The 15,185-nt window shown below is 34.8% G+C and overlaps 1 protein-coding gene across 1 annotated transcript; it reads left to right on the top strand.

The window, feature by feature from the left end:
- Positions 1–4,993: 4,993 nt before the first annotated feature.
- Positions 4,994–13,642, top strand: LOC105775602 (trans-resveratrol di-O-methyltransferase). Its single transcript, XM_012598105.2, has 5 exons — positions 4,994–5,464; positions 5,792–6,096; positions 6,318–6,443; positions 12,490–13,219; positions 13,333–13,642. Exons 1-5 carry the CDS (start codon positions 4,994–4,996, stop codon positions 13,621–13,623), a joined length of 1,923 nt encoding a protein of 640 aa, XP_012453559.1. The 3' UTR covers positions 13,624–13,642.
- Positions 13,643–15,185: the final 1,543 nt, after the last annotated feature.

The raw sequence follows: 15,185 nt of genomic DNA on the forward strand, positions 1-15,185 counted from the left end.
AACACACATCATGTGATGCAACATAGCAATAGAACAGATACAAATGGCATGACATTTATACGATGCAACATTTTTCATATATAAAAAATAGATCCTACCCCCATTCGCTACACACCATCTCCATTTCACCCAACACATCAAATGGGGTAATTAATACTCATTCAACCCTACACACCAAATTACTGATCGTATGTCACTGTACAGAAATATGTAGTGTTTAACTACCAGATACAGTAATATGCAGAACGTGTCTGCCAGAACTTCCTCCGTCGCATATCATATTCCACCTCAAATGCACATGAACAACATAACATATATTTAGACGTATTTAGAATAATCATGCTCGTATATACTTAACTAATCCAAAAAATGCTAATGATACTCATAGATTTACATATCAGAAACACATTTTGTAAGGTAGGCTTACCTCCCAAATTCATGCAATGATCACAACAAAATAACAAGCATATCACTTAACAGACCTATAAAATCACTGACCTCAAAACGCACTTCAAAACATGGCCCTAACAAAATTTTATTGAAAATGGGCCCACACAGTCGTGTGGCTCACACGGTCTAGCACACGACCGTGTGGTGCCGACATTAAGATTTTTGGCTTGACACTGTTCACTGATTTTTGGGATTAACGTTACACACTTAGCTATTTTTCGATATGTCGACCCCACAAAATACTTCCTGATCCTAAAATCAACACAAAATCAAACTGATTAGTAACAAAACATCAAACCCAAATCAATTATTCAACCACAAGCGTTGGCACTCGACCTCCGAAAACAAAATCAGCCCTTAACAACGACATACGATCACTTACCCAAAACAACAGCGGCATAACAACACCTAGATCACTAGAGACTTAGCCACTCCACAACCATCACCTAAAAGATTTACCGAACCACTTAGAACGAGGATTTCGTATTACTAAACTTACCTAACTTGCACGAGAAAGCAATATAAACTTACAAAAAGAGAGGATACAAACCATTAAAATAAACAATTGAATAAATAAAAGCAACTGATGAAGAAGATTGGGGGGAAAAATTGTGGGGGTTTTGATATTTGGGGGTAAAAGAAGAGGAAAAATACTTTTAAGGGTAAAGGAAGAGGGAAAGTAAAGATTTTTGGGGTTAAGGGAGAATAAAAAATTTGTGGCGGTTTTGGTATTTGGGTGTAAAAGGAGGGAGGAAAATTAAAAAAAATTAAAGAAAAAAGGGGGTAAAGTGTTGGTGGAGCAAAAGGGGTTGGGGGTGGGGTAGTTTGGTATTCGTTTTATTCGAATTATTAGATTTATTTGAATTCAAAATTTTAACTTGACTTAAACTTGAAATTTAAAAAAAGAAATCGAATTGACTTAATTAACTCGATTCGAAAAATTCAAAATTCAAAATATTTTCATTTGAAAATACTTTTCAAGTTGAAATCAAATCAGACCCTAACATAAAAATGAAGAATATGTTTCACAGCCAAATAGGCTACTAGTGAGATTGATAAATTTGATAAATTTATATTTTATATTTTATAGTTCATTCATATAAATCATATATATCAAATTTGATAAATTTCAAATTCCTAACTATGTGGGCTATGTAAAAATTTTAAATCGTTCAATAAATATTATTGTATATAATATTTTAAATTAATATAATTAAAATATCATATTTGTTTGGAATTTTACATAAATGAAAATTTTAATTATATAAATAAATTTAACTGTTAAATTGTTAAAATATTAATTATATAAAATAATATAAAACTATTTTAATTTTATAGAATCTTTCTTGCCCATACCATGGAGAAATGAAAAGTTATTGGTAGAAAAAGGCTGCTAACGAAATTGACGGATTGATTATAGTATAGATTATGTTGTTTATATATATATATATTAAGATTTTGATTGATTTGGTTATTTTTTTATTTTTTGATTTGGTTATTTTTTATTTTTTCTTATTTGGTATTATTCATTCTTTTTAATTGGCTCGTCTATTTTATGTTGCCTCCTCCTATAATTTTTATTTCTCATCATTTATTTATTTACTATTTTTATGTACTTTCAAAATTTAGTTTTATTATTTATTGTCATTGTTATCATTTGCATTATCATGAGTGTTATCGTTCATGCGTATTAACTTTACGATTCATTAATGTTAATGCCATGTCCATTATATTTTATTATGTAAATTATTTCATTGTTACTTCAAATTTATATTGCAATATCGTTATTAGTCGAGTATGATCCTTTCAAAATTTTCAAACGATTTCTTTTAAAGCATAATCTAATAAACTACGCGTGTATTATTTTTAGATATTCCATCGACTTTCACCCATTATTCAAAAGAAAGAACAGTTTTAAAATAAGCAATATTTCGCGTTTTGGAAATTCGAGAAATTGTACCTTAACTTACGGGGTTTCAATTTTCTCTTTAAACCTAAGTAGCCAGATATCCTTTTAAATTTCAAAATTTACGAAATTCCAATAAAAATAAAGGCAAGCTTATTCTCAAAGGTTCAATGTGTCGTGTCCCAACATACGGGGTGTGACATTTTACGGTCTCGAGACAAGATGGTCTTTTACGTTTATTTCGATTTATTCAAACAAATTTTAAGTAAAATTACATTAATACAAAAGGGATTCATATTTTAGATTTTCATTCAAAATTTTAACTTTCGACGTTAAGACACTAAGTAATCAACTAGGTACCAATTTTGGGCGTATCGAGGGTGCTAATCCTTCCTCGTGCATAATCGACTCCCGAACCCGTTTTCTGGATTTTGTAGACAAAAAATTATCATTTTAGTGAATTTAAAACTTTTTAAATTATAAGGTGATCCAATCACACCTAAATAATAAAAGATTGGTGACAGCTCCTATTTTCATTTTCAAAATTAAAGTCGACACCTTTTTTTTTCAAAAAAATTGGTTTCGACAGCTTGACGACTCCACTGGGGACAAAATAAGAGAGTTGAGCCACGAGTTGATTACTTTTTGTCTTTTTGTCGAAAATTGAAAACTTGGTTTAAATTTACGATCATTTTGTTGCATTTCATTCGTTTTGTTACGATTTTCATCATTTTGGTCTATAATCACTTTACTGGTTTGAATTTTGATATGTTTCTGCAAATTGCATTACATAACCGCTCGATTATATCCTTTTAAGTAGGAGTAAGAAACTATTCCTTCGTGAGGTTTTCACCTCCGTACAGGATAGTGGATTGCTTTCGGGATACATCCGCATCTATGTCTTCGTGAGATTTTCATCTCCGTGCAGCCATAGGGAAATGTATTCCCCTGAATTGAACTCGGTCCATATGAGCCTATAATGGGTGAGGATCGAGAAATCTGCTAGTTCAGGTACCTTTACTTTAGGACGAACCACATATAGTGAACCCTAAGAACCTATCTTCGGTAGAACCATACCAAACCCTAGTGATCACCTGAATAGGTGCTCTATTTATTTTTTCTTCCTTGCTTTTACATTGTACTAACCTGTTTCGTTCTGTTTTGGTTACGATTGCATTGCATTTTCATCATAGAAGAGAGGAGTTGATTCACGTTCAGTTCTTAAATAGAGAGCTTGTCATGGAAAATGAATTTCTCGATAAAGTGGAAGATAATACGGCTGTCCAAATATGTTTCGAGAAAACACAACAAAAGAAACGTGATAGTCTAACGGAGTACACAACTTTGCTTCATTTCCTGAGGATTCAAGTTGACAAAGATTATTCAAGAGTCATCAACGTCCCGACCCTTTTAAAGAAGCTAATGAGCATCACGAGGATGAGTGAGCAATGGATCGCGGCTCGGATCAAGCAAAAAAAGAGATAAAAGAGGCACCCTTTTGGAGAGTTTGCAAGATTCGATCTTAACATTTGGATATGAGGAAAAGGATCAATGTCTCCACTTTGAGTATTAGGGCAAGACCGTATATGTAAATATCCGTTTTATGTAAAGAAATTTGTTTTCTAGTAAAGTTGTTCTAATATAATTGAATCAAAATCAACGCCTCTTTTTGCATTCATTCTATTCATCTGCATTACATTTCATTGCATCATGTGCATTAAATTTCACAAAAGACCCTAATTAAATGAGATTATTTCAGTTAATCTAGAAACCAACGAAAATCCACCAACCAAATATTACTGCAGTACCAGCCGCAAAGACGAAAGCAATGGATCAAAGATTGGAAATGTTAGAACAATTGCAAAAAGAGATGCAAAATCAAATGTAGGAGCAACTGGCTAAAATTCAACGAGACATGCGAGAGTCCCAAAGAAATTTATCGAGCCAATTAACGCAGTTAATGGCTGGGGTCATGTAAAAGGAAGAGTCCAGTGGTCGACAGTAGGGACGATAATGAAACCCCTATCTATCCCCCAGGTTTTACCCCAATAAGTGTCCAGGCCCAACCCGACGTGCATCTACAAGGGGCACCCACTACTAACAGACTTCAACCACATCAGACCGGTACCTCGACACCAATGAACTACCCGACAGGCTCTGGTTCCAATCCAGGGGACAATCCAACCAATCCTATAATTCTTGATCTAGACAAAATGGCAGAAATAGAAAAAGTAAGGGTAGGATTGCCAAAGCAACTTGAAGATCAGTACAGGTGGTTGGAAGAAAAACTCAAAGCAATAGAGATTGCTGATTATCATTGTAGGGTTGACGCCAAGAATCTGAGTTTGGTCCCAGATCTAGTACTCCCACCGAAGTTCAAGACTCTAGAATTTGAAATGTATAACGGGACTAAATGTCTTGAAGCTCACATTACTATGTTCTATCGAACGATGACATGATACGTCAATAATGATCAATTGTTAATCCACTGCTTCTAGGACAGTCTGATCGGGTCTGCAACCAAATGGTACAACCAATTGAGCCGTGCCAAAATTCACTCATAGAAGGACTTGACATAGGCTTTCATGAAATAATACGGCCACGTGACAGACGCCCGATAGAATTACACTACAAAACATGGAAAAGAAGCAAAGTGAAAGCTTCAGGCAATATGCCCAAAGATGGAGAGAAGTAGGGACACAAGTCCAACCACCTCTTTTGGAGAAAGAAACCACGATCCTTTTCATCAACACTCTGAAAGTCTCATTCATTAACCACATATTGGGAAATACTACCATTAGCTTCTCAGATATGGTAATATCTGGCGAGATGATTGAAAACGCGATAAGAAATGAGAAGATAGATGCGAGAGAAAGCATCAAAAGATCAACCTCAAAGAATAAGGAAATTGAAGGGAATAACCTGAGCATATATAATAAGGGGTATTCTAAATCGGTCACTGTAGACCAGCTGAGAGCCATAACCACTAGCTATCAAGGCACCTTAAGGCAAGAATCTAACTCGAGGCCAAACACAGAAAGACTCCAGTTCACACCCATCTCGATGACATATAGAGAGCTGTATCAGAATCTGTTTGATGCGCATATGGTATCTCCGTTCTACTCAGAACCCGTGCAACCTCTGTTCCCAAAATGGTATTATGCGAATACCATGTCGGAATAACATGGCACTCAATTGAAAACTGCACTACATTTAAAAAGTTAGTCGAAAGGTTCATCAAGATGGGTATCGTGAAATTTGACGATCCATCAGGACCTAATGTGGTAGGAAATCCGTTACCCAGTCATCCAGACCCAAGGATAAACGCGATAATTGAGAATGGAGGAAAGAGAACCAAAACCAATGTTGTAGAAGTAAAAAACCCCATTGAAATGAGTTTTGAAACAAATGATAAACATGGGATTAATTATTCAGAATTCGGAGGAGAGACCAAAAGGAATGAGGAGCTACTGTGAGCTCCATGCTAAAGGAGGCCATGAAATCTGGGAGTGCGCTGAATTCAAAACTTTGGTGCAGAGCCTAATGGATAATAAAGAGTTGGAATTCCTTGAAGAGGTCAAAGGCCCAGAAAGAATGTTAGGGAATTTGAACGTTAACGCGGTATCCGAAGATAAAGTCGGGGAAGAGAATTTACGAGGCATCTGTCCTTACACACCTGGAAGTGTTTTGAATAATTGGACTGTGGAAGAGATCCCTATATTTTTTAGAGCTGATCTAGAGTAATGTCCAAAACACGCTTATTACTCTAAGCCTAGGGCCAATAAGAATCATTTTGTGAGATAGGCTTATGTCCAACATCTTTATTTTAATAAAATGCATCTTTGTTTCTCACTTCGAGCAAATATTCTTTTATTGTTTCCATTTCATTCATAATCATACTATACAGATAAATATTCTTAGATTCTTTTGTTCTTTGGATCTTCCTTCGTCCCTATAATAGGTCTCCAAATATCAATGATATGAGTGACACTGTTATTGACTCAGAACCTCCTTTTGAGCAAGATATGTGTCCAGAGGAACCACAGGACTTTGAAGATGACCGAGACTGTAACTTATCTCCTAATTTGTTAAGGATGGTAGAACAAGATGAGAAATAGATCCTACCTTACAAAGAATCAATGGAATCCATGGCTCTTCTCTATGTGGGGCATGGATATCATTGGGCTGATCTCGCCAAAAGCTTCTGGCGGTCATCAATTTATCTTTGTGGCCATCGATTACTTCACTAAGTGGGTGGAAGCTGCTTCATATGCTAATGTAACAAAGCCAAAAGTCAGTAAATTCTTGAAAAAAAGAAATCATATGTCAGTATGGAATACCAAAAAGGATCATATCTGACAATGCACTAAATTTGAATAATAGCATGATATCAGAAATTTACAGTCTGTTAAGATTAAACGCCATATCACCCCAAGATGAACGGTGTAGTAGAGGCAACCAAAAAAGAAGAAGAAGATCATGGAGAAAATAATTAAGACTCATAAAGATTAGCATGAGAAATTACCGTCTATGCTTATCAAACGTCTGTCAGGACCCCCACAAGGGCAACGCCTTTCTTAGTGATTTACAGAATAGAGGTGGTTGTGCCCATTAAAGTCAAAATTCCTTCTCACCGAGTGTCAGCTAAGCTGAAGATGGATGAAGCAAAATGGATCAAATCTTGATATGATCAAGTGAACTTGATTGAAGAAAAGAGGTTCAAAGTTATCCGTCATGGTCAAATGTACCAAAAACAAATTATGCGAGCTCACCAAAAAAGGTTTGCCCTAGAGAATTCCATGAAAGGGACCTGGTATCAAAGAATATCATTCCCATACAAAAGGACTTCAGGAGAAAGAGGATGCCAAACTAGGAAAGACCTTATGTGGAAGGCCTTATCTGGAAAAACATCGATATTGACCAAGATAGATGGTAAGAACCTGTCTAATCTTGTGAATTCTGATTCAAGCAAGAAATACTTCACTTAAAAAAATGAAAAAAACAAAAATAAAAAAGAAAAGTAAAGGAAAAAAAGAAGAAGGAGAGGCCAAGGTGAAAACCCGCAAAGGGCACCTTGAAACCAAATGGGTTTTGAATTGAAAACCTAAGAATGGGCAATTCAATTTTTTGATCAAAGGTGGGGCATGTGGTAGTCTTGTCCTATCCGAATTAACAAGAAGGAAGGATGCTACATCTTGGGGCATCAAAAAAGTCTTCTAAGACTTCTAAACACATATCAAGTTCAAAGGGTCCTTAAGAAATTTGTGCAGAGAAGCTCATGCTACGATATCTGGGGCACCTGTTTTCATCTTATTCATTTCGTATCTTATAAAAATTTGCTATCTTGATTAATTTATTCATTTCGAGCTTTGCTCTCAATAAAATTCCATCTTGTCCATTATGATAATTTTTTTCGAGCATCTTTCATTGAAATAATGATTAATGGACTGATAATATTCAAGCAAAAGAAGTTCTACATATTACTCTGAAAGCTTCTAAATAGTACGAGAACCTGAAACAGAGCTATTATTTATAACTCACCAAAGTTAAGGGTTGGAAACATTTGAGAAAGAATAGTCTAAATTGTGACTATTTATTTGGATTTTCTGTTAAAGATACCAGCTGAACAAGAAGGCAGGGTAATGCGTCAGTGATAAAACCTCGATGAACAACGAGCAATGTCAACCCAAGCATTAAATAAATGATCATTCTCAAAAAAATGATAATCTTCATGTATGCAAATATCATTCATACACATCTGGTTAGGAGCATTTGATTCATTCTGATCATGACATCCTAATCACTAGGCATAAATAGGTCTATGAAATGGATTCTACAGGTCATGTTCTCTAAAGAACAAATCAGCAAAACCATAAATCTTATATCCCTAAAATTGTAGTGGGATGGATTGAAGTCATTATGGCGAATCTTCTCTTCCTGAAGTTGCAGCGGAGCAGATTAAAGCCACCAGCCTTATCTTTCTGAAGTTGCAGCAGAGCAGACTGAAAACAACGAATCTTATTTCCCCGGCGTTGTAGTGGAATAGATTAAAGCTACAAATTATGGCAGATCTTATCTCCCTGAAGTTGCAGTGGAGCAGATTGAAGCCACCAGCCTTATCCCCCTGAAGTTGCAGCTGAGCAGACTGAAGACAGTGAATCTTATTTCTCTGGCGTTGCAGTGGAACAGATTAAAGCTACAATTTATGGTGGATCTTATCTTCCTGAAGTTGCAGTGGAGCAGATTGAAGCCACCAGCCTTATCTCCCTAAAGTTGTAGTGGAGCAGACTGAAGACAGCGAATCTTATTTTCCTGGCGTTGCAGTGGAATAGATTAAAGCTACAAATTATGTCAGATCTTATCTTCCTGAAGTTGCAGTGGAGCAGATTGAAGCCACCAGCCTTATCTCCCTAAAGTTGTAGCAGAGTAGACTGAAGACAGCGAATCTTATTTCCCTGACGTTGCAGTGGAACAGATTAAAGCTACAAATTATTGCGAATCTTATCTTTCTGAAGTTGCAGTGGAGCATATTGAAGCCACTAGTCTTATCTCCCTGAAGTTGCAGTGAGGCAGACTGAAGATAGTAAATCTTATCTCTTTGAAGTTGCAGAAGAGCAGATCACATCAAACCTTATCTCCCTAAAGTTGCAGTGGAATAGGTTAAAGTTACGAATCATATCTCCCTGAAATTGCAGTGGAGCAGATTGAAGATACAAGTCGTATCTCTCTGAAGTTACAGTGGAGTGGATTGAAGCAACAAGACGCAGTAGATTAGAACGAGGCTACTTGAAGAAGATTAGTATTAAAAAAAGTCAAGACTCGGCAAGACCGGGCATAATTGGCCCTTTTTAAAATCTTTGCTCCATTCACGTTGCACGACAATGAGCAAAGAGGGGCAGCTGTAAAACCCAAATTTTGCCCGAGGTCCAATAAAACCCAAACAAAACCAAATACAAAAATTAAAACCCAAACATAACTAAATCCAAACCCAACAGCCCAAAATCTAACCAAACCCTAGCCCAACTAAGCCTAAAACATTTCAGCAAAAAAACCCTAGCCTCTAAGTCTTTAGCCACTGCCTCCCTAACCGTCTTTAGTTATTAGCCTCTACCGCACGCCACTGCCTCTCCACGTGTCTGACGTTTCTCTGACACCACCTGCAACACGCAAAAGAAGAATACAACAAGCAAAAAACAAATCGGAAAAGAAAAAAAATAGACATTAAGAGTTGTTTAGATCGGCTATAAAAGCCTAGATTTCACCATTTGTAATTTTTTACGAACATTTAGAAAATAAAAAGAAAAAAAAACAACACTTAAGGTGAATTTGTACTTTTATTTTCGATTTAAATACCTATTTAGCTCTATTTTTGTATATTTATTTATTTATTTATTTTATATATTCGAGTAAAGAAAAGGAGGGGAAATACCTGGAATCCCCCCGCAAGTCCTGTCGCCAAAAATCCTTTTATGGTGGCCGAAATCAGACCAATAGAGGGCGTGGGAGGTCTTTTTCCTTTGACCTTTGGGCCAAGAAGGCTCGGCCTTCAAACGACTTTTCAAACGGGGTAAAAAACTCGACTTTTGAGTGGCTCCAACCACCGCCCACGGTGGCGTTACGGCGGCCCATGGCCGGAGACCTAGGCCAGATTTTGGGGAGGGGAAGGGCTTGAGAGAATTCTGTTGTTTTTAGGAGGAAAGGGGGAAAATGAAGAATTTTAGAAAAAAATTGGCTTTTATAGCATTAAGAAACGGTGCCGTTTTGCAGGTGGGGGTGCAGGTGCCAAAATGACATCGTTTTGGCCTTGACCCACGACCTGACCCATCCGCCCTCAGGATCCGCATGTTTTTGCGGTGAAGGGGATATTTGCACGTGAGGTCCCTCCGCTTTTGCGCCGTAGTGCAATCTGGTCCCATGGGTTTCTTTAATTTTAGCCACATAATTTTCTGCTTGTTTCATTTTAGCCCGTGCTGAAACGCGGCGCATAAGGCTGGGAATATTTTCCCAATTAGCACCTCGTTCTCTGAGCGCGTCCCATTTTGGTCCCTGGCGACCTTTTTTTATTTGTTTGCAATCTAAACCCCGAATTTTGGATCCGATTTCAATCTAATCCTTAGTCCATTTTTATTTTTCCCTTTTTTTAAAAAAAAGCTCTCTTATTATTATTATTATTAGTTATTTTAAGTTTTAAACATATTATTTATTTTAAAATGTTTTACTTAATATTTCTTGAAATTTTTATTTACATTATTTGTTTTAAAATATCTTGTATATAATATCTTTTAAAATTTTTATATATTATTTTAATAAAGAAAAGAATAATGTTTTATATTTTTCTTATTTTAAATTATTTTGGTATTATTCATTCTTTTGAATTGGCTCGTCTATTTTATGTTGCCTCCCTATAATTTTTATTTCTCATCATTTATTTATTTATTATTTATGTACTATTTATTTATTTATTGTTATATTATCATTTGCATTATCATGAGTGTTATCGTTCATGCGTATTAACTTTACGATTCATTAATATTAATGTCATGTCCATTATATTTTATTATGTAAATTATTTCATTGTTACTTCAAATTTATGTTGCAATATCGTTATTAGTCGCGTATGATCCTTTCAAAGTTTTCAAACGATTTCTTTTAAAACACAATCTAATATTAAACTACGCGTGTATTATTTTTAGATATTCCATTGACTTTCACCCATTATTCAAAAGAAAGAAGAGTTTTAAAATAAGACAATATTTCGCGTTTTGGAAATTCGAGAAATTGTACCCTAACTTACAGGGTTTCAATTTTCTCATTAAACCTAAGTATCCAGATATCCTTTTAAATTTCAAAATTTATGAAATTCCAATAAAAATAAAGGCAAGCTTATTCTCGAAGGTTCAATGTGTCGTGTCCCAACGTACGGGGTGTGACATTTTACGGTCTCAAGACAAGAGGGTCTTTAACGTTTATTTCGATTTATTCAAGCAAAGTTTAAGTAAAATTAATATTAATACAAAAAGGATTCGTATTTTAATTTTTCGTTCAAAATTTCAACTTTCGACGTTAAGACACTAAGTAATCAACTAGGTACAAATTTTGAGCGTATCGAGGGTGCTAACCCTTCCTCGTGCGTAATCGACTCCCGAACCCCTTTTCTGAATTTTGTAGACCAAAAATTATCGTTTTAGTGAACTTAAAACTTTTTAAATTATAAGGTGATCTAATCACACCTAAATAATAAAAGATTGGTGGCGACTCCCATTTTCGTTTTCGTTTTCAAAATTAAAGTCGACACCTATTTTTTTCAAAAAAATTGGTTTCGACACTATTATTTATACACAATATTACGTTTACATGGATCGATTAATTAACTTCATACATAATATAATGCTTTTGTCTTTTAACTTAATGGGTAAACAATTATCAAAATAACGTAGTTTTGCCTGATAACTTGATAGTTTTGACTTTTACCTTTAAAAAGGTAAACATTTATCAAAACGGTGTAGTTTTGATTTTGGATAACTTGAATTGTATAATTCATATTCGAGTTAAACCGAAAATTTTGATTTTTTATTCGAGTTTATCCGAATAACTCGATTAACTTAAATAACTCGAACTATTTAATTCAAATTTTAAATTTTTATCGAAATTTTCAATTAAATTTACTTACCCTATCGCAGAGTAACTTCTTTTAAAATGAATACATATACGGTTAATAATCTTTTCTAAAACCTCATAAACTTGATTCACATAATATATATATATATATATATATATATATATATATATATATATCAGCAAAATTATCCTTTTTCATATGTCCCATGCCATTTTGAGGCCACCAAAAAAGACTTACCCATCAAACAAAATAAATTGAGTAAGAGATCGGCTCCCATATGCTTACGGGACCATTGTCCGATCAAACATGATTATCATAGACTATTTCTTAAAAGAAAAAAAAAGAGTATTATAGCCTATAATTATCATATGTAATGATATGCCAATTCACACCAGCATATATATATATATTTTTTAAAATGTATCATAGATTATTTCCTAAAAAAGAAACCTCAAAACAGGAAAGGAAAAGAATAAGATGCCAGCTAAGACGAATATGGGCAATGCCAATTAAGACAAGCTCACATTTGGAGACATGCTTTCAACTTTGTAAGCTTCATGTCTCTAAAATGTGCACTTGATTTAGGTATTCTAGATATCATTCAAAATCATGGCAAGCCCATGACTATTACCGAGCTAGTTGTTGCGCTACCGATGCTTAACCCTACTAAAGCATGTGACATCTATCGGATCATGCGCATTCTAGTTCACTCGGGCATCTTTGCACGCCAAAAGCTATACAATGATGCTCAAGAAGAAGGATATGTTCTCACCAACTCTTCTCGTATTTTGCTCAAGGATAATCCCTTTTGCATAACACCTACTTTGAACGCTACGATGGATCCCGTTATAACAAAGCCTTGGAGTTTTCTAAGCACCTGGTTCCAAAATGATGATCACACTCCATTTGCTACCACATATGAGGAGACATTGTGGGACTATTTTGCCCATGATCCACAGCTACAAGATTTGATAAATGATGGCTTAGCTAGTGATTCTCAATTGGTTACTAATGTTTTTATCGACAAGTGTAAAGAGGCGTTTGAGGGATTGATCTCCCTTGTAGATGTTGGGGGTGGCACAGGAACTACGGCCAAGGCCATTGCTGATACATTTCCGGACATGGTGAGCACTGTGTTTGATCTTCCTAATATCGTTGCTGGCCTGCAAGGCAGTAAGAACTTGAAATATGTTGGAGGCAACATGTTTGAGGCATTTCCAACTGGAGACGCAATTTTATTAAAGGTTAAGTTTTCCTAAATTTATTCTCATTATTTTTTATGGTATTTTTACTCTTATAATAATGCACAAAAATTCCATTTATGTTTTTGAGCTAATTATGAATGATAATTGAACAGAAAGCGTTGCACGATTGGGATGATGAAGGATGCTTGAAAATTTTGAAGCGATGTAAAGAGGCCGTTTCAAGCCAAGACAAGGTAGGAAGAAAGTTGATCATAATTGACATGGTTGTGAGGGAGAATGAGAAAGTGAATGATGAAGCCTCAACCTTAACTAAAACACAGCTCTTTTTCGACATGTTGATGTTGGTGTTGGTGGCTGGAAAGGAGAGGCAGCAAGAAGAATGGGCTAAGCTGTTTTCTGCAGCTGGTTTTAGGTCCTACAAAATTACTCCTATTGTAAGTTGATCATCTAAAGCGATAGTATGTTCTTGATTATTACCGAGCTGATTGTTGCACAACTGATGTTACATGCTCAGATGCAACACAATGATACCATATTATTATTATTATTATTATTATTATTTTGATATTAAGAAATATTCAAGGTAGATTATAATTGTAAGAGCCCAATTTTACCCCCAACCAAATAAAACAAAAACCAAAAAAAACCAAATAAAAGTCCATTAACCGTCTTATCAAACTTACTACTGCAAAATGAAATACGCTAACACTGAGAAGTACAAATGATAAGGGAAAAAATAAATAAATAAATAAATATTGCATCGTTAAGAACCACTACCTTAGAAGCAATTTCGCCCTGATCGATGTATTTGAAAATGGACGTCGCCCCCCAAAGTTAACACAATGCTTCAAAATTTGTACACCCGAATGAGGAAGATAGAACACAATTGGTACTGCTCTTCTTAAGTTTACGGGAAATAAGATAAAAAATAATTTTAAAGGTAGTTAGGAAATTTAACCGAAAAAACCACTCTAAGATCAATTCCCATGAAAGTTTGGAGGGGTCACAGATGGTCCCGCTTAAAACCCAAACTTCTAAACATAACTTGCTCTAATGTAATTTTTAGTAGAATAACAAAGAAAGATAAGGGAGCGAGAAGAGTGATAGAGGCTCTGGTTTTTTTGTGTGTAAAAAATGAGGAATCATATTTATAGGATTAAATAATATAAATAGTACAAAATGTGAAATTTAATTCAATAATATAAATAGTAGACACAAATTCAGAAAAAAAAGTTTTTAGGATTTAGGAGAAAGCAAAAGGAAAAACGTTTTGGGGGTTTGAGAGAAGTAAATGTTTTGGAGGAAAAGTAGAAGAAAAAAATTAAGGGTTTGGGAAAGTAAAAGTTTTTTGGGGAAAGTAAAAGGGTTTGAGAAAGGGGTGGGGAGGAGGGAAGTAAAAGGGTTTGGCATTTGGTTTATTCGAATTATTCGGGTTATTCGAATTCAAAAATTTAATTTGATTCATACATGAAATTCAAACAAAATAATTGAGTTGATTCGATTAACTCGATAAATTCGATTCGAATAATTCAAAATTTTTTTTATTTTTTCGAATTAAATCAAATTTTGCTTAGTGAGCCACTTTAAGCTCATGCTCACGCTGACTTTTGGAGCCACATTCTCTTTAGAATGTGCAATCGATTTATATATATTAGATATCATTTAAAGCGATAGTATGTTCTTGATTAATATCGAGCTGATTGCTGCACAACCGGTGTTACATGCTCAGATGCAACACAATGATACCATATTATTATTATTATTATTATTATTATTATTATTATTATTATATTAATAAATATTCAAAGTAGATTATAATTGTAAAAGCCCAATTTTGCCCCCAACCAAATAAAACAAAAACCAAAAAAAAAAAAGTCCATTAACAATCTAAATTTCAAGCCCAATGACCAAATCCATCTGAAAACCCTAAAATCCAAAAAAAAAAACTCAGCCCAAAGCCCACTATCCTAAACATATCGAGTTTAAAAACCGTTACAGTAAGTTA

This window comes from Gossypium raimondii, chromosome 10 (assembly GCF_025698545.1).
Source record: "Gossypium raimondii isolate GPD5lz chromosome 10, ASM2569854v1, whole genome shotgun sequence".
Lineage (NCBI taxonomy): Eukaryota > Viridiplantae > Streptophyta > Magnoliopsida > Malvales > Malvaceae > Gossypium > Gossypium raimondii.